This window comes from Balaenoptera ricei, chromosome 8 (assembly GCF_028023285.1).
Source record: "Balaenoptera ricei isolate mBalRic1 chromosome 8, mBalRic1.hap2, whole genome shotgun sequence".
Lineage (NCBI taxonomy): Eukaryota > Metazoa > Chordata > Mammalia > Artiodactyla > Balaenopteridae > Balaenoptera > Balaenoptera ricei.
The window spans coordinates 100,234,176-100,258,635 of NC_082646.1; the positions used below are offsets into that span (position 1 = coordinate 100,234,176).

The window sequence follows — 24,460 nt, forward strand, 5'->3', positions numbered from 1 at the left end:
TAGTTTTGCCTGAATCTCTTAATTTGCTTTTCCCCCCATACAAGTGCATTCATGTTGCTGGGCTCCCTGGCTTACTCCCCAGCAGTTTGTAGTCATTATTCTCCTGACTTTGTGGTCTCATTGATATTAGAATGTTTTTCATCTGCTGTGATGCTTCCACGCTCCACTGCTTTTTCTCTTGCCTTACTAACGACTCTTCTGTTGATTTCAGCCTTTAGCCAAGCCCACCCCATCCACACCCCACTCTTTCCCTGTCTTTTATTGAAGCTATGTTGACTTTGTGTGTCTCTGTTAGTTCAGTTTTCTGAGCACCTGCAGAGCATTAACCATCTCTACTTGCTGCTGGGGATCACCCAGGCCTTTGATCTGTTTGATTTCTGTACTTTTGGAAATGTTGAAGGATTCTGTAACCCCACCAAAGTACATAAAACCTGCTATAGTCCCTGTAGCCTGACCTTCCAGACTAGCTCTGCTTAGGGACCAGAAGATGTTAATGTAAATACAGATGTAGATACCGTCCATTAAGTGTTTACTATGTACCATGTACTGTTCTAAGCACCTAACATGACTATCTTATTTAATCCTTACGTGTAGGCCTAAAAGGCCACACATGAACTGGTCCCAGTTATTTCTCCAACCCTATTCCTTAGTCCTTTCCCTCTTGTTTTCTTGGCCGTAGCTACACTGGCTTCTATGCTGTACTTCTTACCCAGTAGGTATGTTCCCTCCATATAGCCTTTGCATTGGCTATTCCCTCTACCTGGACTGCTTTTCCCTCAGATGTCTGCCTAGGTTACTTTTTAACTTTCTTCAAGTCTTTGCTTAGGCATTACCTTCTTCATGAAACTGAACTAGACTCCTTTCTATAAAACGATGCCACCACTACTACCTCACACTCCCTATTCGACTTGCTCTATTCTATTTTTTCCATTAAACTTATCAATAACTTACTATATAGTTAATTATTTTGTTTATCTGTCTTCTCCAATATAAGGTAAGCTTCAGGAGGGCAAAGAACTTGTCTATTTGTTCCCTAATATATCCTAAGCACCTAATAGAGCAGTATCTGGCACACAATAGATGCTCTATAATTCCTGGTGAACTTCGTCCCTTCAAGAACCATGTGAGGTAGGTGTTTCTGTTATTTCCATTTTAAAGATGATGGAATTGAAGCTCAGAGAATTTAAGTAACTAATTTGCCCCCACATCACTCAGCTATTAAGTAGTGGAGCTGGGATCTGAAGCCAGGATTGACTAACTCCAAAGAATGTGCTTTCAAGCACTAGGTCAATAGTTCTCAAAAAATTTTTCTTTTAATTTTTTGGCCATGCCAAGCAGCATGTGGAATCTTAGTTCCCGGAACAGGGATGGAACCCACACTCCCTGCATTGGAAGCGTGGAGTCCTAACCACTGGACCGCCAGGGAAGTCCCATCAAACTTTGGTATACATAAATTCACCTGAGCTATTTGTTTAAATGCACATTCACACATCCTAACCCTGAGGATTCTGATTCAGATTCTGTAGGTCTGGGATATAGATGATCCGTGAACCATCCTTGGAGGTACATTGGGATATACTATGTTACCTTTAAGGGCTTGGGATCTATGTAAGGAGGCATAGAGATAAAGTCCATGGAACATTTTCTAAGTGCCCACTATGTACCAGTCCCTGTGGCACATAAAATCCTCACTCTCAAGATTCAATCTTTTGGTGGTAATGGGGCAAACAGACACATATATCATTAATAAATCATGGAATACTTAAAAGCACATGCTTTAGATTCAGGCAGACCCATGGTTCAAAGCCTGAATGGCAAATGACTTAACCTCCCTGCATCTGCAAGTAAAATGAAAACAACAATATTTACCTAATAGGACCGTTACGAGGGATTAAATGAGGTAATGGGTGTATAGGACTCAGGAAGGTAGCTTAAAAACAAATAACCAACACCAGGATAAATAAATGGCTCAGAAACAGTAAATATAGAAAAACTCAGAAGAAGAGTTTTACAGTTTTACAGCCTACTGTTTTATACTTAGAGTACCAAAAATTTTTGTTGTTTGTAATGTACATGGAAATCTTTTCAAAATATATTTGTATGTATCTATATAGAGATATAGATATAGGTATAAAATACTGTTCCCTGCATTCTTAAATAGAACTTATCTTGGCATCTAAGTATATACTTATAAATTGTGTTATGCTGGAAAACACTGCTGCCGTCAGAGCTTATTGAAGTGTACCCTAAAAGCATCGATTGTATTTTAAATATTTTTTCCTGCTTCTCTATCGTGTTTCTATCATGCTGTTAATGCCTAATTTCTCATTGCTGTCCTTGCACCTGCCTGTTATAGTTCCTTTTCCTCTCCCAGGTTACTTTGTCTAGTCTGTATTGGGTTTAGAAACTAGATGGCCAAGCTTATTACAACTGCGAGCATAATCGGGACATTTCTCAGAAGCCTGTAAGTTAACCACCTAAGCTTTAGTGTGCGAACTTGGTGACACCTGTCTTGCCTACTTAGAGGCTTATTGGCATTTAGACATTTGAGATTGCCTATTAGTTAAGTTTTAAATACGTTAGGTATTATTGTGTAGGGTACAGACACCTGGAAAATCCATTTTCATTGTTCTCAGCATTGGAAGTTAGTCCATTTTGTAGCTCCATAACTTGAAAGAGCCTTGGGAATCACAGGATCATAGATCTGGCCTTTTGCTGTCAAGTAGGTAACTGATTGTTATCTCCATTTTACAGATAAAGAAACTGAGGCCTAACGAGTAAGTAGCCTGCTCAAGTGAGGTAGTCCAGCAGAGCCAAGGCAGGGTTCCAAGTCTCTGAGCCTTCCCTTCTGCTCAGGCACACTGTTCCCAGGAGGAGACAGAGAATCACCTTAGGTTGTAGAAAGGAAGGAAAACCATCAATAACTATGACTAAAGAAAAATGAAGTCTGATTAGCATTGTAACTAATCAGTTTTAGCCCTGACTTTGATAGGTGTTTTTCCCCCTACCCCTGCCCTCATTTGAAGGGATGTATAATCTTATTGTGCCCCCATTGGGCCCGAACTGTGAGCAGGTATTGATATATAAGGAAGGGCCAAGGGGCATTATAATAAGATCCAGAAGCCTGTAAAGGATTTTAAAAGATGATTATCAGCTTTTCAAACTCTTTTCATTATGGACAAAACAATGTGATTTAGAGAGGGCAGATAGAGCCACTGAGAATGAGGGACATGGAAATAGGTTTCTGAAGGAAGATGCAGAGTTGACTGGCTGCATCTTCTTGCTTGCTGGCTGGGTGGTTGGCTGGCCTGCTTGCTTGCTTTTTTTTTTTTATTTTTTTTATTTTTGGCTGCATTGAGTCTTTTCTCTAGTTGCGTGGCTTCGTGCGGGCTTTCTCTAGCTGCGGCGAGCGGGGGCTACTCTTTGTTGCGGTATGCGGACTTCTCATTGTGGTGGCTTCTCTTGTTGTGGAGCATGGGCTCTAGGTGCTTGGGCTTCAGTAGTTGCAGCATGCAGGCCCTAGAGCGCGCAGGCTTCAGTAGTTGTGGCATGCAGTCTCAGTAGTTGTGGCATGCAGGCTCAGTAGTTGTGGCTCGCGGGCTCTAGAGCACAGGCTCAGTAGCTGTGGCTCACGGGCTTAGTTGTTCCACGGCATGTGGGATCTTCCCGGACCAGGGCTCGAACCCGTGTCCCCTGCATTGGCAGGCGGATTCTTAACCACTGCGCCACCAGGGAAGTCCCAACAGAGGCATTTTGAACCCAGGCCTGTCTTAATTCCAAATCTCATGTCCTTAGTTATTATGTATACTGCACTAGCAGACAATAACATGGGTTTCATAGCATCCCCACTCTTCTAGCAAGTTATGTGCTCCCTAGATGCAAATTATGTCCTACCTGTTCTTTAGGCTACTGCCTTAACCACAGAGAATTACAATTAAAGAATCCTAGAATATTAGACCCAAATAGAACCCTGAGGATTATTGAGACAAAAAATTTGCAATTTTTTATAGTTCTGAATGGTCTTGCTTTTTTAAGACCTGTTGATGTCTTCCCACTGCTCATACTTTTGTCTTCTTAATTTTTTAAATGGGTTATACATGAACATGACAAAATTCAAAAGGTATAAATCTTACATACTTTAAAATATATTTAACTTAGTCTAATCGACCCCGATCATTTGCGTGTGAGGCATGACAGAGGAAGAAACTGAGGCGTAAAGAGCTGGTGCCCAGTTGAAGGCCACCCATCAATGGGCAAACCAAGTACCTGATCCAAACTCCGGTGAGTAAGACCAGACTTTGTCTTCTAGAATACTTATGCCTAAAAGAAATTGGGTAGGTTTATCCTTTGATGTCACTGGGGTATTTTTCACCTTTTTCGTTTCCTTTTGTATACCTGCCAGTCCCACTGAAAGATAAGCATCCGAGTTGAGAAAGCCTAACCATTGTATCATTTCCCAGGATGGAGAGCCGCTAGCATTTGGTTCACATTTTTATTAAAGTAAGGTGAGTGATTCACTCACATTACAGGCAAAGAATCTTTTACCAGGAAAACCATACTTTGAAAAACAAAGCCGATGGCTTTAAGGAACAGAAACTGCTAACATCAATTTCCTTTCCCATCCAGTCCCAAAAAAGTCAGACACTCTCTGTGTCTAGCTGCCTCTTTCTCTTACCCACACATACACATATAATTATAGATATGTTACGTTATGTACGCCCACAAACGACAGAAGACAGCAGGAAAGACAAAGGTGGATTCATCTGAAGAAATGTATGTGTTGTCTACATCCAACCCTCTATCTGGTTCCTGCTGTTTTTTGTTCCTGAAGTCTATTTTTTTAGTTGATGGGTAGCCATAAATCCATCATCATTGGTGGAAGTTAGTGGATTCTGACAAGAGAACAGGCTGTGGTCTTTATAAATACGCCTACATGCTGGCAACAGCCTTCCCATACTCGCACAATCACTGAGGACCAGGGAACTTAGATTGTTTTTTATTTTTAGTCTGTCTTGGTTCAGCTCACCCTCAGTGAGTAACTCTGTTAGCCACTGCTTCTTATTATGTTTATTTAGAAAAGAAGGAAAATGCATTTGAAGCAAAACAAATGCATAATCTGTTCCACTTCTTATTTATTCTATGGCTACTTTGGACAGTGGAAAGCCCAGAGAAATAATAACTTTTATTGGTTTTTGTTTTCTGTGGCTTGCTTTCTCAGACAAGTCCTCATCAGACAGTTTTGCTGATAGCTTATAAAACTCCATGCCAACTATCAGCCTCATTTTAAATTGGAAAGGAAAAAGGTAGTTGGAAGTATTTTTTATGTACATTAAATATACATTTCTCTTGCTAATCTGTGTCTGGTCCTGTTAACATTGCAGATACAGGCTAATAATGACTTTAAATGTTTATTGTTTTTGTTATCCCTTCTCTATTTTCTTATAGAGATTAGCAGCAAGTCACCAAAAATAGAAAGCCTCTGTCAGTTTGTTTGGAGGGCAACAAGGAAGCTGGGAGCCAGATAGACTACATCTGACCCTGGAGTCAGCCTAGGAGAAAGATGATAGAAAGAGGTGGAATAGCTGGTGGCAGATTTCAATAGTGACAGTAATGATAATAATAGCATTTGCAGCTAACATTTACTGCATTCTCACTATGGAATTCGCTATGCTAGGTGTTTTTCATCCATAGAAGAAATAAAAGCAGGCTGAGTTCCCAGGGTCCCAGGGGACCATATGGCAAGAAAGAAAAAGACATCACAGGGAACTGGCCTATGTAATAGAAAGAGGCCTTGCCCTGGAATGGGAAGGCTTGATCTGATCCTGGCTCTAACATTTACTTGGTGATTTTATCCCTTACTGAGGTTCATTTTCCTTGTCTATAAAAATGGGAATATTTTTATTTGCATTTTCCTCTCTCTGCCCCACAAACTTCTTATGGAGATCAAAAGTGATAATGCATATGAAAACAGTTTGCATAATTATACAGTGTCTTTATAAATATGACTCAGCATTACTTTTAATAGTGAGAAGAGAGAGGATTGGCAGTGCACTGACTATCAAGGAAGGTGGTGTACACCTGCCTTCAGGCAGGAAGTCTGTTATTCACTTGTCAATAAGAACAAAGGAAGCAAGATAAAATAATTATGAGATAAGGAATAAGATTATTCTAGCCACCCACTGGCTGGAGCTGGAGAACTTCCATGAACTGTGCCTTTTGTTATGCAGGTGCCATCCCACCTGTGTGCCTCAAACACAGGAGAGTAATAGCAAGAGTAGGTACTCTTTATTGAATGCTTGCCCTGTGCCATATTCTAGCACTTTAAGTTTACTACCTCTCTCGTTTTTTTAATCGTCTCTTTTAATCCTCTCAAAAACTCTTCATGATTAGTATTAGTATCATCTTTATTCATATTCATGTGATGATTATTATTATTCACTTTCATTTCTAATTGGCTTGCTCAATGCCACATGGCTAGTTTAAGAACCAGGATTTAGATCCTCGTCGGCTGATTCAGGAGCCTGCACTCTTAGTGAGGCACTATATAAGACCCACTTAGGGGTCAGGGCCAGTGGGGTTTTCTTTTTTTTTTTTTTTGGCCACGTTGGGTCTTCGTTGCTGTGCGCGGACTTTAGTTGCAGCAACTGGGGGCTGCTCTTCGTTGTGGTGCACGGGCTCCAGGCACGCGGACTTCAGTAGTTGCAGCACGCTCAGACTCAGTAGTTGTGGTTCGCGGTCTTTAGAGCACAGGCTCAGTAGTTGTGGCGCACGGGCTTAGTTGCTCCGCGGCATGTGGGATCTTCCCAGACCAGGGCTCGAACCCGTATCCCCTTCATTGGCAGGCGGATTGTTTGTTTGTTTTTTTATAAATTTATTTGTTATTTATTTATTTTTGGCTGCGTTGGGTCTTCGTTGCTGTGCACGGGCTTCCTCTAGTTGCGGCGAGCAGGGGCTACTGTTTGTTGCGGTGCGCGGGCTTCTCATTGCAGTGGCTTCTGTTGTTGCAGAGCACGGGCTCTAGGCACGCGGACTTAAGTAGTTGTGGCTCGCGGCTCTAGAGCGCAGGCTCAGTAGTTGTGGCGCACGGGCTTAGTTGCTCCGCGGCATGTGGAATCTTCCCGGAACAGGGATCGAACCCATGTCCCCTGCATTGGCAGGCGGATTCTTAACCACTGCACCACCAGGGAAGTCCCGGGCCAGTGGTTTTTAAACAGTCCTCTCTAGAGCCCAGAGTTTAAAGCAGTGCCTCAGGCCTTCTCCCGCAGCCTCCTCATCCCCACACCTCTAGCCTCGGTGAAGGCTATTGAGGACAAAGTTGGGTAAGAAGAGGTTTGTTTTTATCTATGTTATACATTAAGGTTCCTTATAAAATTTCCATTTTTTTTTAAAATTTATTTATTTATGGCTGTGTTGGGTCCTCGTTTCTGTGCGAGGGCTTTTCCTAGTTGCGGCAGGCGGGGGCCACTCCTCATCGCGGTGCCCGGGCCTCTCACTATCGCGGCCTCTCTTGTTGCGGAGCACAGGCTCCAGACGCGCAGGCTCAGTAATTGTGGCTCACAGGCCCAGTTGCTCCGCGGCATGTGGGATCTTCCCAGACCAGGGCTCGAACCCGTGTCCCCTGCATTGGCAGGCAGACTCTCAACCACTGCGCCACCAGGGAAGCCCATAAAATTTCCATTCTTAAAAAGTGTATCTGTTTAGGGACTTCCCTGGCGGTCCAGTGGTTAAGACTCCACGCTTCCACTGCAGGGGGCCCGGGTTCTATCCCTGGTCGGGGAACTAAGATCCTGCATGCCATGCAGTACAGCAAAAAAAAAAAAAAAAAAACAAAAAACCTTCCAAAAAGTATACACGTTCAAAAATTTTGTTCAGCCCTCACATACCACGACATCCTTATTTTATAGGTGAGAAACTGGAGGTCCAGAAAACCTGTGGCCGGTATCAGGTAGTTAGTTCTTTGCAGAACTCAGACCAAGTTCTTTTTAAAATGCTACCTCTGTTTCAAAAATTGAGTGAGGTATTCCAGATACACCACCATTGAGGGGGCAGGATTTTCCTGTCACCTTTACTTCCCGTGAGGGGGGAATTAAGTTCATTGTCCAGCTCTTGTGCCTGTTTGACCGTTTCTGTTCAGTTAAGAACAGGAGCAGGTCACAGGAGGTTACGGCAGCACCTGCTTCTTCCTGGATAAAAATTACACCTTAGCTCTGAAATCTCTGCTTCCAAGGGCACACCCTGTCCTCCCATTTCCAAACAAAAATGTGAAGGAGCAGCACCTGAGAGGGCTGGACTAGTTGGCCTCTGGATCAGAGTGCGAATGGTAGTGCAATGCTAGGCTTGAAAGAACTTCCTCGGTGGGCTGCTGGGCCCTTTGGGAGCTTATGGTGCCAAGATCCTGCTCTACATTTTAGTGTCCAAAGCTGCCTCCATCCCTCTGTAAACTGTCAGGAGACTGTGCCTGTGCCAGAGTAGCTAGCCCTGTCGCTACTGGAGAGAGACTTTCTTTCCTGCTGGCTGGGGCCTCCTTCCATAATGCCACGTGGCTTCCCACCCTGGGCATGTGCAGCCTGTTGTGTTTCATGTTATCAAAGCTGTCTAAGACAGTGCCTCCCCCCAGAACCAAGCCTTGCCTTGGTCCTCCAACTCTCAGGAGCCTTTCAGGATGTACAGAAGAGAGGGTAACACCCCAAGGTGTATACACAGTACAGAGGGTTCTTACATATCAGCCCAGCCCACTGGTTCAGTCCCACAGCGGTGGCTGGAGATGGCCATGGTTAGCCCCAAAACCTGATCAGATTGCCATTATGTGCCACACACAATCCCTGGGGAAGAATTTTCAGACCCTGATCAGAAATGCTCACATTTCTTTAAACCTTTGTATAATATAAACAGTTCCTGGGGAGTTTCTTTTATTCATTCTAAAAATTGCCATGAAATTGTTATTATATCTGATTTAGTACTTTGCCTAGAACATATATACTGGCCAAAAAGTAATAGTCACTTGATGTTGGGCTTAGTCATAATCAAATATAAAAACTAAAGAGTCTGGCTTTCTGCCCCTGTTTGAACACACTACACATACTCTGGGGAGTAATGAGTTGGCAAAGGATAGTGTTAATAATGGCCCCACAGGTGTCATTGGAAGCCATTGCTTCTCATTCCTTTTGTAAAATCATTTCCCTTTTCCTCCATTTACAATATAAAACAACAGTGCTGTCAAAGAAGATAAAATTTAAGAACACAGTCTGCTCTTCTTCTGGGGTTTTGCTCGACAGGAACATGGCCCTAGGATGTGAGCAATCTTCCTGTGACTTTTGGTACCAAGTGCCACATGGGGAGTGAAGCTGTCAGATGTCTGCCCCCTTCCTTTCCCCTCCCCCAACTCTCCCCGTCTCCCTTCCCCTCCTTGCAGAGTAACACTGAGATATTTACTCAGCTGTGGACTGGTACCAAAGCCTCAGTGCCCTGGGGAAAGGAAGGGGTGGTATGGTCATGCCCTGAATTACCCATGTCCTTCCGAGCATATCTTGGCAGAGCAGCCTGGCTGGGGGTGAGTGTCATTTGGAATGAGCCTTCACAACCCCTGCATAAAAGAATATAAAAACAATTGCAGCTGAAAATTGGAGAGTCCACTCATGGGCTGTGGTGTTCTCTGGCCTCTGTGGTAGTTCCTATTGAGATCATGCAGCCAACCAACTAGAGGTTGTTGAGTCCTCTGGGATTCTCCGTGGCTTGGTAGCATTTCATTATCTCCGGCTCCAGTCTCAGCACTAGCTCACTCAGCCCTCAGCATGAAGGCAGTCATGCAAATGAACTCAGACTAAACCCCAGTTCATCCTCCAGAGTTTTGGAGGTAAAAACCCTTGATTCGGGCTTTGGGGAAGGCTTCTCTGAGTAAGGAACAAAGGTATGGCCCTCATTCCTTCCATCTGGCACTCCTCCACTGGTCTCTTTTAGTGACACCATTCTGACCCTGGAAAAGGCACCGTTTCCTAGGAAGAGCAGGACGCCTCTGAATCTTCAATGACACACTGCCGCAGTTCTTCTGAGCAAACGTGTGGACACACGTGGTGGTCTGAGAGGAGGATGTAGAGATGACTAAGCTGCCCCCGCAGAGCTTCAGAGACCAGAATTTCCACAGCAAGAAGGCAGACCAGATGTAGAAAAGATAAGAGAAGGTCTTCAATCCTTCTTTTCCAAGAAAGGAGGAAGTGAGAACGAGTTAGCCCTTGAATATATTGGGCCTCAGTAATTTGTGACAAGATTAGTTTTCTTAGCCAAAATAACCTCATCCATCACTCTCTAGGATTAGAGTAGGGCTAGCCAAGAAAAGAATATTTTGAGTCAGGAGTTGGTTATCTTGAAAACTCCAGTATTCATTTTAGAGTTGTAACAGTAGTAAAATGAATCACTAAGAAGTAAACCCTAGGCGGCTTCTGATTTTCATGGTAAAATTGGTGATCTATTCCAATGAAAATAAATATTCGAGTTGATTGGATTGAGCACCTGATAAGAAAGTGCTAGGAGTCAGCAAGGCCATGGAATGTAGTTATACCTTCCATAATGTATTGAGTTCACTGAGAGCTGTGGTACCTACCAACCAGGATGTTTTCCATTTTCAGCACTTTACAGCTCCTGGCACCTCCTCACACTGCCCTAAACTTATAGTCATGCCTCCTGTGCCTGGAGATCCCCCATCTCTGTGTTCACACAGTGACCAGAAACTCGTCCCTCCGAATTGTCATCTGGGTCACTGTGCGGTGCATGTTTTTATTCAATCATTCCTTCAACAGATATTTACTACTATATGCCAGGCATTGTGCTGAGGGCTTTAGTTAAGGCCAAAGATGCCTTAATTTCAGGACTTCAAGTTTTAATCAGTTAATAATTATTAAACAATTCTCCCATTTATTGAGCATTTTGCTAACTTTTCAGAAAAGTTCCTTATATACAAATTACCTCATTTGATTTTTACAACAATCACATTAGGTAGGTACTGTGATAAGTCACATTTCTAAGAGGAAACCAAGGTTCAGAAAAATTGTCTAACTTGTCCAAGTCATACTGGTGGTAAGGAGTGGAGGCCGGGTTTTGAAGCCAGGTCATCTGATTACATAGTCTGGGCTCTGCACTAACACAACTGCCCTGCCCACCTGGAGGGTATCTGTATGTTTAACTTAGATATTGGGTTGGCCCAAAAGTTCGTTCGGGTTTTTCCGTAAATGTTACAGAAAAACCCAAACGAACTTTTTGGTCAACCCAATAAGTCTTTAACTTAGATGTAAAGTTTGTCAATCACCTGGCATAAACAATCCTGTCATCAGAAGTCAAGTCCCCCACTAACCAGCCAGATCACACCTGCTAGAGTAGAACTTGCAGGACCTTTGGAGCTAGACAGGCGTATGTCTGAATCTCAGTCCTCCCTCCTCTTACTAGTTCTGTCTCCTTGAAAAAGTAATTAACCTTAAAGAAACCCTAGTTCCTTTATTTCTTAAAATAATAGTAGCAAATACTAACAGAGCACTTATGATGGGCTATTATTCTTAGTTCTTAACATCAGCTCACAACAACTGAATGATGTTGGTACCATCATTATACCCACTTTATAGATGGGGAAACTGAGGCATAGAGCACTTAAAGGTCAGTAATTTGAAATCAGTGGCAAAGCTTGGATTTGGACTCAGGCAGTCTAACTCTAAAGTCCGTGCTATGAGCCACAATGCTGTACTGTGCTGCCTCCTGAGATGATAGGATTGAGGGTGTAGAAACCTCTGGTCCAGAGCCACACAGTCAATGGAACTATTACAAGGTTTAGAATAAGAAAATTTAACAGCTCTGACCACCCACAAAAAGAGAAGCACCAATTTGTGGGGAGTGTTCTGATTTTGATCTTATACCAGAGTCGTCTTATGTCTTTGCCTTTGAACTTTCAGGACCTGCTGGCTGAAGCTTTCCTAATTGTGGGGGGATTCCTTTAGAGAAGGCATCTGTTGGTACACACCGCTTACCTTCCCTGCACCTGCCAGGATGGAGAGCACCGGCAGGTGGGAGGGGATGAGAAATGGCAGTGTAGCCACCAGCACAGGTGTACTCATCCCCCACCTTCCCATGGCCTCCGGCTCAGCAAAGGCTGTGGTGCTGGAGCTGCAGTCTTTCCTGTTGACAGTAATTAGAGCCTTTCAGACTTGATTTCTTACATGAAAAAATCCCAATTCACTTGAATTGTCTCCTTGATCCAGTTCACCTGGAGCTATTTAGTTCCTGCAGTTTGTTTGGGGAGGAGAACAAGCTATTAAGCCTTCACACATTACGGTTGATAAGATCAAGGTGCTGAAAATGTTAGTTGGGTAAACTTTGGAGCCAGACTGCCAGAGTTTGAATTCCAGTTCCAGCAGTTAAGCATGATCTGAGTTTTTGTGTCTGTGAAATGGGGATAACCATAGTGAAGATTAGATAAGATGAGATGGCACAGGTAAAACCCTTGGAAGATCAGTGTCTGGCTCATAGTAAGTGCTCAATAAATGTTAACTGTTAGTATTATTATCATTATTAAGCCCATCCAGCCCTTAGACCCCAGCCTAGGATCTTGCTCTGGGAAGCCAAGTCCCCTTCCTGTCCCCCAGGCTCTGGAGCTTTCTCTCCTCACTTACCAGATGATTCCATCTCTCTACGCCTCCACGTCCTTATCTGTGAAATGCGGCTGGGAATACTAGCGTCTACTTTGTGAGGTTGTTGTGAAGGTTAAGTGAGCTAATTCAAAGCCTGAGCACAGAGCTCAGTGACCAGTCAGTCTCACTACTGTTATTCCTGAAGCACAAAGGGCTGCCTGGAAGGCAGATCTTTGAGATCTTGGAGAGCTCTTAGAGCCAAAGGACCCAAAATAGGCAGGAGCATTTAGGGTTAACCAATGCCTGAGTGTGAGCCTCAGGAGCTGGGGAGACCGCTGGCTTGTTGGGAACGGAGGAGGCATTAAGTGAATGCAGACTGCAGAAGAGTATTCAAAAACAGGTTCGGCTCAAGCAGTCCGACTGAATTTTCAAGGCAGAAAAATTTTAAAGGGGTTTAAGCATTTACACTCAGCAGGAAGCACCTTCCTCCTCTCCTGCCTTTGCCCCCAGGATTTAAAAACAAAACCAAATAGCTCCTGTTGTTTGGTGTTACTATGTTCTAGACGTTCTGCTGAGTACTTTATAGACATCATCTTTTTTGATCTTGACTTCAACCCTTAAAGGTAGGTGTCATCATGCCCATTTTACGGATGAGAAACTGAGATTTAAAGAGATTGAGCAATTTGCCCAAGGTTGCATACCTGGGAAATTGCAGAGCCAAGATTTGAACCCCAGCCAGGGGGACAGGAGGAGGACAGCTCCCATTTGTTCATCCGTGTTCTGATTTTGGAACAACACTTACGGCTCACCATTCTCCCAAATACCCACTGTACAACCCAGGAGTTTCTCCAAGTGGCAGATGCCTCTCCCTTGAAATTATCTGGCCTTGATATTATCCCACTTCTACTTTAATAGAACTGCTGTCTTCCACAGTTAAACTGACCAAAGTTGTTTATTTGCCTGCACTTCCCGTTCATCTCTTTATCTGACTATCTTCCTCACTTTACGTTTGGGATAGTCAAGTTCCAGAAGTGGTGAACAGGATGTATTCTGTTTTTCTGATGTATTTAGTATTTCCAAGAACTGTTGTTGCATTGGAGAAGTACAAAATTATTTTTGTAAATCGTTCTTCTACCCTTAGGAAGCAAGTATTTGAAGCACATGAGTTAGAATATCATCAAGAACCTAGAGAGAGCTGAGGGTCTGGAAACCAGGAGGCTGAGATCGATTCCCAGCATTGTCTTTCTTGATTGAACAAGGGGGTCATACAACTCTCTCTCGGCTTCTCATTTTCCTTTACCCTGTTTATCTTCCCAAGGATATCTTGTAGATAATTTGGGGGATAAATATGAATAACTGTGAAATACTTTGACCCCCCCCTAAGAATGGTATCAGATCCATCCACCAAATCTTAGCCTAGAAAAGCGTTAATGGGGACTCCCTGGTGGTCCAGTAGGTAAGACTCCAAGTTCCCAATGCAGGGGGCCTGGGTTCAATCCCTGGTCAGGGAACTAAGATCCCGCATGCATGCCGCAACTAAGAAGCCCTCATGACGCAACTAAAGGTCCCACGTGCTGCAACTAAAGATCCCACATGCCGCAACGAAGATCCCGCGTGCCGCAGCTAAGACTGAGCGCAGCCAAAATAAATAGATTAATTAATTAATTAATTTTAAGAAAGAAAGGAAAAAAAGCATTAATGATTCAAAGATAGAACTTTCCTTTATTTAGTACCTGCCAGAACTCACTTCTGTCTATACAGGGGGTTTTGAAGTGAGAATAAAGTGGGAACATATTAGATTCAGTGGCTTTTCTCCCTTTCGTCTTTCCTGTCCCTCACCCCAAGTCTGCGAGCCCACAAGTGGCTATTACTCCTTCCCTTGAAGAACAAAACCTCCTACTAGGCTGTGCCCTAGGTCAGGCGAGTGAGGAGAGGGAAGTGCACACCCCATTGTGGCTAAGATGAAGGCCGCAAAAGCCATCTTGATCCTTTGACCTACATTGACGCTGAGTCTGTCGCTTTGGTGTCCCTGACTTTGGCAGTGTGGTTAGTCTAACTCTATGCCCCCACCTTGAATTGAGCCTTGATGAAAAAGTAGTAGGAACCCAGGCCTGTCCCTGGGGATTTGGGGGTTTTATCTTGGAAAAGCATCAACCAAACTATCAGGGACAGGAGATCTGGATTCCTGTGGCTTGAGCTAACTTAGGTCCAAAGAAACCAAGTGCCTGTGATCATCATGTTCATTCCCCAAATGTGGCCATGCCCTCTGGATTCCCTTCTCTCACTCATGCTCCCAGTTAGGAGGGCTTCTGGGTTGCTTGATCTTGCTTTACCATCAGCACGTCGTTCCATATTTGAGATGCTTTGGTATATGGAATACTTGTGGATCGCAGCTGCCTGACTGATCTAAAATCTCTTGGCTTTGGGACATGCAGTAACAAAACAACTTTTAAGCATCAGTGTATTTCCTCTCCCTTGGCATTCTATAAACCCCCCTGAGATTTACCTCTCTGGGTTTTCTACTGGGCCACAGAGCCTCATCCTGGCTCATCTCTCCCAAAGCACTGCTTCTGTATATCAGGAGTCATTTGGTTGCCTTGATTGTATATCTTGGATCTTTGTCTTGGCTTCCTATAATAGGATGACCAGATTTGTGTGCAGGCATCCAAAAGGAGCCAGCCTGCACAATACTGGATGACAGAGTAAGAAGGTCTGTGGGTTGCTATGCTGTATTCTTCTCCTCCATACATTGCAAGACTGCATTTGCCTTAGTCCTGCCTGCAGATATTCTGTGGATGGTCTTTGGGCATGTTGTGGTGAATGTTACCATGCCAGAGAATTTCAGCAAACTTAGCCAGCTCTGAAATGACTCACTCTTGTGGATTTTCATACATAAGAAGGCTAATAAAGTTACCCCTCTAATTCCCCCATCTTACCCGACCGTCTTTCAAACCAGTGAAGCTCCTTAGGCCAAAGTGTTGTAGCTGGGTGCCTCCCATCCAGGAAAAACTTTGTAGAAATATTGATCTTAAAATCTCACCCTTGGAGGGTTAGTGGCTAATGCAGCCTTAACACTGACTCACCTTTAAAAGAGCAGCTCTACTGAGAGTAGGTCTGAAACCCATGAAATGACCAAAAAGACAGCAGTGACTTCACATGCAGAGATCTAATGTGTTCCTATCCATTTCCACTCCAGATTTGCTGACCATGAGGGAATATCACTGCTTGCTGCAATTACTGTGCCCAGATTTCCCGCTGGAGCTCACTCAGAAAGCAGCCAGGTATGTCTCCTGGGCTTTTGAAGTCAACTCAGCCCCCTCTTTGGCCCGGGCTTCTGAGAGAAACCTGAAATGTATACAAACAAACATACCATTAGGGGAGAATAAAACTGATAAGGAAGAAACTGGCATTTGGAGAGGGGTCTATTTGGGATTTGCCCAAAAACATAATACTTTCTGCATTTCCAAAAGGAAGCCAAATGATCTTTGGTGGTTTCTGCGGGGAGTTTTAGGGGCTGCAGATAAAGTTGGGAGGTGGTGAGAGGAAAAGGCAAACACACACACACACACACACACAGGCACGCACACAAAGAAATATCCCTAGAGGACATTCTGAGAAAATATGGGGCAAGTTTGGCAGCAACTTGTGATAAAGGGGGTTGAAGTTCGAGACTGGAAAACATGAAGGTGATAAAGCCCAATTGAGGGGGGGATAAATTGTATTACTTATACTAAAAGAAGGTTTTCAAGATTAGTCCAGAACCAGGAAGACTTGGTAGAAATAGTTAGAACCCTCTAATTTCTGTGTTTGGTTTCACTGTCATTCACATTTTTTAACCAAATGAGGTAGTTGGGCTATGCCTCAGTTAACTTTTTTTTTTTTTTAATTTATTTATTTATTTAATTTATTTTTGGCTGTGTTGGGTCTTCGTTTCTGTGCGAGGGCTTTCTCTAGTTGCGGCAAGCGGGGGCCACTCTTCATCGCGGTGCGCGGGCCTCTCACTATCGCGGCCTCTCTTGTGGCAGAGCACAGGCTCCAGACGCGCAGGCTCAGTAATTGTGGCTCACGGGCCTAGTTGCTCTGCGGCATGTGGGATCTTCCCAGACCAGGGCTCGAACCCGTGTCCCCTGCATTGGCAGGCAGATTCTCAACCACTGCGCCACCAGGGAAGCCCCTAACTTTAACTTATTTAACTGAAAACCTGAGCTAAGGCAACAAATGGAAGTATAGCAAAAATCTTGTTTTCTGAAAAATGCCAGAACAGAGGATTTTTAGGAAAATACTCTGTATTATATCATACATGATAGATACGTGTCATTAGACATTTGTCCAGACCCATAGAATGTACAACACCAAGAGTGAATCATAAATCTAAACTGTGGACTTGGGGTGATGATGTGTCAATGTAGGTTCAACGATTGTAACAAAGGTACCGTTGGTGGGGGATGTTGATCTGGGGGAGGCTGAGCACGTGTGGAGGCAGGAGGTATATGGGAAATCCCTGCACCTTCCCCTCAATTTCACTGTGAACCTAAAACTGCTCTAAAAAAGTAAAATCTAAATAATAATTTTTTAAATGCCCAGCTTCCCTAAATCAATTAGTCAAGTATATTTACAGGGGAGAGTTGACTAGTGAACAGGGAGGGGCTTAGGGGCACCGACCCTCTGTGCAGTGGAAAATCCAAGTATAACTTACAGTCAGCTCTCCATATACACAGTACCTCCATATACATGGCTCTGCGTCCGTGGGTTCAGCATCTGCGGGTTTAACCAACCGCAGATTGCGTATTTGCTATTGAAAAAAATCCACATGTACGTGGACCTGTGTAGTTGAAACCCAGGTTGTTCAAGCGTCAACTGTATATTCACATCCATCACCACAATCAATTTTAGAGCATTTTAACTACCCCACCAAGAAATCCAGCACCCCTTAGCCATTACTTCCCAATCCCCCCATCCTCCCTAGCCCTGGACAACCACACTCTGTCTCTATAAATTTGCCTATTCTAGACATTTAAAATAAATGGAATCATATGATATATGGTGGTCCTTTTTGACTGGTTTCTTTCATTTAGCCTTATGTTTTCAAGGTCCATCCACGTTGTAGCAGGTCTCAGTACTTCCTTTCATCAAATATTTCTTGAGTGCCAATTTTGTGCCAGGATCTATTCTGCATATTAGGGCTACAGTGATGAATAAGATATAGTTTCTGCCCCTCAAGGAGCTTGCCATTTGATTTAGAAGTGGATCCCTTGGGTACCGATCACGGCCTGCCACCACTTTGTGTCACATCACCTTGGTTTCTGTCACTGCACAGCAGCCTCCGTCCTCCTGTCCCACTCCTGAAAGGTAGCGGGCGAGTCTGAGGGTGAGCCTTCTGTATGATTTTCAACCCCACCAACCCCGTTTTTGCATTTGCCCCACCCATCTCCCAGACCCTTCCAAACAATCTGATGTGTGTAAGCATGGCACAATTAGACTAGAAGGAATAGAACCCTCTAAGATCCACAGATTCGTACAATTATTGATACCAAGGGGCTTCTGGAGTGGCATTCCCTTAGCTGTGTCAGAAGCTTACCTCCTCCTCCTCAAGAGTTCAATAGAAACTTCAGACCTTTCCATCTGAGGAAGAGGAAGCAAGGTAGCCAGTCCATGTCAATAGCAGGGAATGTGAGGGGATGATGGGGATGCCAGTATCAACAACAGAAGGGCCCCAGGTGAGCCTCAGGATACTGGCTACAAAGTTAGAGATGAACTCAGGACTCAGGCTTTTGTGTCAACCCCGCCTCCCCAGTGCCCTGCTTTCGTCACTCCACTCCAGCTGGTGTGTGTGTGGAAAAATTGCATACATCCCAGAAAGTGTCCTCTGATTGTTTAAGCTATTCTCATCTTGTCCTGAAGGTCAGGATCCCAAATTCCTCACACACAAACCCAGGCTTCTGACCAGAACTGCAGATGGGGGTGGTTAGGCCTCCAAGGCAGTTACTCTAGCTGGAAGAGGCACTGCCCTCTCCTGTCTCACTGCTGGTCTCACTGTATTCATGGCCCTGAGGTCTGGGGACGGGCTGCAGGAGGAGGCTCCAGTCTCTGATGCTGTGTGCGTGAAAGCATGTAATCCACAGGCAGCTGTACGCGAGAGCCTGTTCAGCGGCAGAGCAGCTCCACGTGCGCCTGACTCGTGTGCGGCCAGCACCGTGGCCAGGCCCTGGAGCGGCAGGTGTGAGCCGGAAACAGGAGAGCAAAGAGCAATCAGACTCCATGACAGCGCCCAGCCAGAGATCCCCTCCACCGCAGACACTCCTGCAGCAGTGGAGTCGCTAAGTAATTTTATCCCTAAATGGTCACCATAGCATCTCTGTCTCCATCCTCCAAGGACTGGGAGGCTTTCCTGATGGTTAAGAACATTCAACTAGAGCCAAACTTCTTGAGTTCAAATCCTGGTTCCACAATTTACCAGCTTGTGCCCTTGGGAAAGTTATTTAATTTCTTCGAGCCTCAGTTTCCTCACTTGTAAAGTGGGAATAATCATAGTTGTAATAATTGAAGAAGCATATAATGTGCTTAAAATAATGCCTGGCACAGAGCAATGTTAGAAGCAGTGGTATTAACCTTGACCTTTAAGAGCACAGGCATCATAGGGTTAGAAAGACCTGGGTGTACACACCACCTGTGCTCTATTAACTGGATGACCTTGAGGATCTCAACTTCTACAAGCCCTATTCCCGTATCTGTAAAATGGGGCTAATAATAATAACTAACTCATAGGGTGGTTGTAAGATTTCAACAAAAAATTATATGTAAATTGCTTAGCACATTATATACATTCAATAAATAATAATTTCTGCTGTTAAAATAATGTTAGTATTATTATTATTACCAGATTTTTTTAAGTAAGTGAGAAGTCAGACTTAGAGAGCAGACTTGTGGTTGCCAAGAGGGAGCGGGGGAGGGAGAGGGATGGACTGGGAGATTGGGGTTAGTAGATGCAAACTATCACATTTATTTATTTGTTTGTTTGGTTGGTTTTATTTATTTATTTTTTTGGCTGCATTGGGTCTTCATTGGCTTTGGGCTTTCTGCATTGGGCTTTCTCTAGTTGCGGCGAGCCAGGGCTACTCTTCATTGTGGTGCGTGGGCTTCTCATTCCGGTGGCTTCTCTTGTTGTGGAACACGGGCTCTAGGCGCACAGGCTTCAGTAGTTGCAGCACACGGGCTCAGTAGTTGTGGCATGCGGGCCCTAGAGTGCGCAGGCTTCAGTAGTTGCAGCATGTGGGCTCAGTAGTTGCGGCACATGGGCTTAGTCGCTCCGTGGCATGTGGGATCTTCCCAGACCAGGGATCGAACCCGTGTCCCCTGCATTGGCAGGCAGATTCTTAACCACTGAGCCACCAGGGAAGTTCCAAACTATTACATTTAGAATGGATGAACAACGAGGTCCTACTGTATAGTTCAGGGAACTGTATCCAACCTCCTGGGATAAACCATAGTGGAAAAAAATATTAAAAAAGAATGTGTATATGTGTATAACAGTCACTTTGCTGTACAACAGAAATTAGCACAACATTGTAAACGAACTATACTTCAATTAAAAAATTAAATAAGTGAGAAGTTCCTGGGTTCCCTAAGGCAGTGGTTTCTGGCCTTTTTTCCCTTCACAAAGTTCAGAAAATAATATATAACAAAAAGTAGGGTAAAGACAGGACTGCCTGTGATTAGCCTGTAGGCTCTTGTCTCCTCCCTCCTGGGCCAGGGAGACCATCATACCTGTAACCCATTCAAGGCCCAAATGACACAGGGGTGGGAATCTTCCCTCCAAGGGTGAAGGTTTAAAGCAGTGGTTCTCCAACTTGAGTGTGCATCAGAATCACCTGCAGGACTTATTAAACCGCGATGGCCCAGCCCCATCCTCAGAGTTCAGTGGGTCTGAGGTGGGGCTCAAGAATCCATATTCCTTATAGGTTCTCATGTGATGCTCATGGTCTGGGACTACACTTTGAGAACCACTTTAGAGCATTGCATGCCAATCTCTTTCTGGCATTTTAGAATTGATTGCATTAAAAGGAATTGCTTTTCCTTCTCACTCTTGTCATCTGAAACACTGTTTAACTCACTTCTCCCTCACTTAAAGCCAGATTTCCTAGTGAGTAATATATGTTTAACAGGAAAAGCTCTTTTATCACAGTTATATGCTGAATACATATAGTGCTTCAAAAGCACATAAACTCCTCTAAGGAATCTAGTTTTAGACCTAACAAGTCACCTCCATTTAAGAGAGTCATTTTTCAGCTGGTCCCTGTATCACAAAGGTTGAATGGCCTAATGGTGTAGGACTCAGGTGCTGGAGCCAGACAGCCCTGGGTTCAAATCTCACTTCCTTCACTCATAGGCTTGTGACCTTGAGCAACTCCTCTGAGCCTCAATTTCTTCATCTTTAAAATGGAAATATAATAGCACCTGCCTCATAGAGTGTTTTTAGGATTTAATGAGATAATGCATGTAAAATACCTGTCACAAAACCTTTTTTTTTTTTTTTTCTGGCTGCACCACGTGGCTTGTGGGATCTTAGTTCCCCAAACAGGGATTGAACCCGCACCCTTGGCAGTGAGAGCACAGAGTCCTAACCACTGGACCTCCAGGGAATTCCCTTACCTCTTATTTATTTGTTTGTTTGTTTGTTTGTTTGTTTTGGCTGCATCGGGCCTTAGTTGCGGCACGCAGGATCTTTCGTTCTGGCATGCGAGCTCTTCGTTGCGGTACTCAGGCTTTTCTCTAGTTGTGCGTGGGCTTGCTAGTTGTGGCCCATGGGCTCAGCTGCCCCATGGCATGTGGGATCTTCGTTCCCCGACCAGGGATCAAACCAGCGTGCCCTGCATTACAAGATGGATTCTTAACCAGTGGACCACCAGGAAAATCCCTCCCTTACCTATTTTTAAAGAACATAATTATAATTAGTAAGTGGGGAGTGATACTTCATTCCTATATTCATTTTTCAAATGTTTACTGAGCATCTACTCTCTGCCAGACCTCATGCCATGCCCGGAAGATACAGCTTTATGCTCTCTTGATGTCTTTCTTTCTTTATGCCTCTCCCCTGCAGTATCATCCTGCATAGATCTCCTCCCCAGATCTGACCTGCCATCTGACAGTGTCACTGTTGCCCCAAAGGTCTTTCACCTAAACAGACTATCCTTTCCCTCCCCATTCTTTCATTTACCAGATTTTTATCGAGTGCCTGTTATATTGCCAGTCGTGCTTGTGGAGGGGCTATGACAATGTTGCTCCAGCCCTGGAAGAACTTACAAACTGACAGAGCAGCAGACATTAAGTAAACGAAGAGCTAAGTGCTATAGGAACATATAAACAGGATACCCAGCCTAACCTAGGGAATCATGAAAAACTTGTCCATAAAACAGAGATGTTGAATCTGAGACCTGAAGGATTAATAAGAGATGAATTTGCCCTGTCAACTACTAGGACTGATTATAAGGCCATCATAATGCCAACTAAAAATTTGGGACTTGCCATTTGCCTTTACAAGGATTAAGCCACTACAGCCGCTGACCTTCAGCACACCCTGAGTGGGATTCAGAGTGGAAATCAGGAATGAAGCACTCTGTGCTCTGGGGAAAAATGGCAGAACAGGCCTTCAGATAGTTAGATTTTTTTTTTTTTTTTTTTTTTTTTGGCCATGCTGCATACCGGATCTTCCCCAACCAGGGATCAAACCCATGCCCCCTGCAGTGGAAGCGCAGAGTCTTAACCACTGGACCGCCAGGGAAGTCCCAGATAGATATTTTCAAGGGAAGATTTTACAAGCCCAATTCTTGCATCTCCTCATACCTAAAAAGGCATTAAAGTCATTAATGGAGACACCTGCTCCTCGTGACTAGCAGTAAACTTCACAAGACTAGCGACAGCCTTCTGCAAAAATGTGTGCTGGATTGAATGTACATCCCCTTCACCAAAATCACGTATATACCGACCTTCCCCGCTACCTCTCCAGAGCAGTTTCTCAGAGCTATCTATCTGATATGCTATTTCCTGGGCCGTAGTCCTCATTTTGCCCCAAATAAAGCTTAACTCAAAACTCTCACGTTGTGCATTTTTTTTTCAGTCGACAATTTATCCACATAGGATGAAATAAAATTAGATCCCTACTTCAGACCATATTCAGAAGTCAATTTCACATAGATTACAGACCTAAGTGTAAAATGCAAAACTGTAATACTCTTAAAAGAGATTAGGAGAAAATATTTTTATGGCCACCAGGTAGTTAAAAAATTCTTAAACAAGACAAAAATTCTTAAAGCCCAAGCCCAGTGGACAAGGTTGATAAACTGACCACAAGCAAAATTGCATTCACTTATTCAGTCATTCAGCCAGTGTCCATGGAGAGTGCCTGTTCTGTGCCAGGCACTCTTCCAGGTGCTGAGGACAGAGCAGTGAACAAAACCAAGCCCCTGCTCTCGTGGAGCTGACATTCTAGAGAAAGGGGAAGTCTCTGCTAGGAAGTACGAATTCCCTGATGGCAAAGTGAACCCTCGCCACAGCGATGCAAGTGCTGAACCCTAACCTGCAGGACTACCGGAGAATTAAGATTAAATTTTTCTATTCAACAAAAGATGCTGTAAACAAAGTTGAAAGACAAGCCAGTGACTGGAAGATATTTATTACATATGTAACTAACAACAGATTAGTCTGCAGAATTTTTTAGTCTCAAGAATGGTTTATGGGGGACTTCCCTGGTGGTCCAGTGGCTAAGACTCCGTGCTCCCAATGCAGGGGGCCTGGGTTTGATCCCTGGTCAGAGAACTAGATCCCACATGCCACAACTAAAGATCCTGCACACCACAACTAAAAAGATCCCGCATGCCGCAACGAAGATCCTGCACACGGCAATGAAGATCCTGCGTGCAGGAACTAAGACCTGGTGCAGCCAAATAAGTAAATTAATTAAATAAATATTTTTTAAAAAAAGAGTTAAAAGCGATTTAAAAAAAAAAGAATTGCTTATGAAGAACTCCTACAAATCAATAAGAAAAAGATGAAGCCCCTCAGTAGAAAACAGTCCAAAGATACAAACAGATAATATATAGAAGAGAAAACCCTAACAACTAATAAACATTTGGGCATATTTTCATGGCCAAACTCAATAGTATCAGGGAAATGCCAATTAAATTGAGATACCACTTCACAGTCATCAAATTGGCAAAAATTTTAAAGTGAGATAGTACAAGTATTGGTGAGAATGTGGAACAGTGGGAACGCTCATAAACTGCTAGTGGTAGTGTAAATTGGTATAGTCACTTTGAAGCAATTTGGGCAAATCTTTAAAAGTTCAAGAAGTGTGCCTGGTTATAAGGAGACAGGCAGCATTATTTGTAATAACTACCAGTGGAACCCTCTGCCCGTCCCTATGCAGTAGAAAGGACAAAGTGTGTTATCTGCATTCTGTGGAAATCTATACAGCAGCTAAAATGAATGCAGGGAGATATATATGCATCAGCACTGATGAATCTCAAAATGTCAAGTTACCAAATGATGCATAGAGTTTGGAAACAAGCAAAACAAAGTTACATAATATTTTAACAATGTAGACATTTGTGTGAGTTAATATAGTATGGAAACATGCGGAGGGATGCCAAGCCCAAGTTTAAATGAATGAATGCTAAGCCCTCAAGCCCCAGTGACGATCTCTGAGGAGGAAGGTAGAGGAAGGGGATGAGGAAGGGTGTCCAGGTGTCCAGGTGTTTTAATCAATATGTGTAATATTTTACAAAGCTTTTAAACATTGAAGCAAGGATGGCAAAATGTGAAGTTTTGATGAAGTTAGCTAGTGGGTATACGAATGT

The 24,460-nt window shown here is 43.7% G+C and overlaps 1 protein-coding gene across 1 annotated transcript in view; it reads left to right on the forward strand.

Moving 5' to 3' along the window:
- CSTPP1 (centriolar satellite-associated tubulin polyglutamylase complex regulator 1) overlaps positions 1–24,460 on the forward strand; it is a 195,657-nt gene that overhangs the window by 156,962 nt on the left and 14,235 nt on the right. Inside the window, exon 4 of the mRNA XM_059931530.1 lies at positions 15,805–15,889. Coding sequence (XP_059787513.1) covers positions 15,805–15,889 — 85 coding nt within the window. The remainder of the gene's footprint in view (positions 1–15,804; positions 15,890–24,460) is intronic.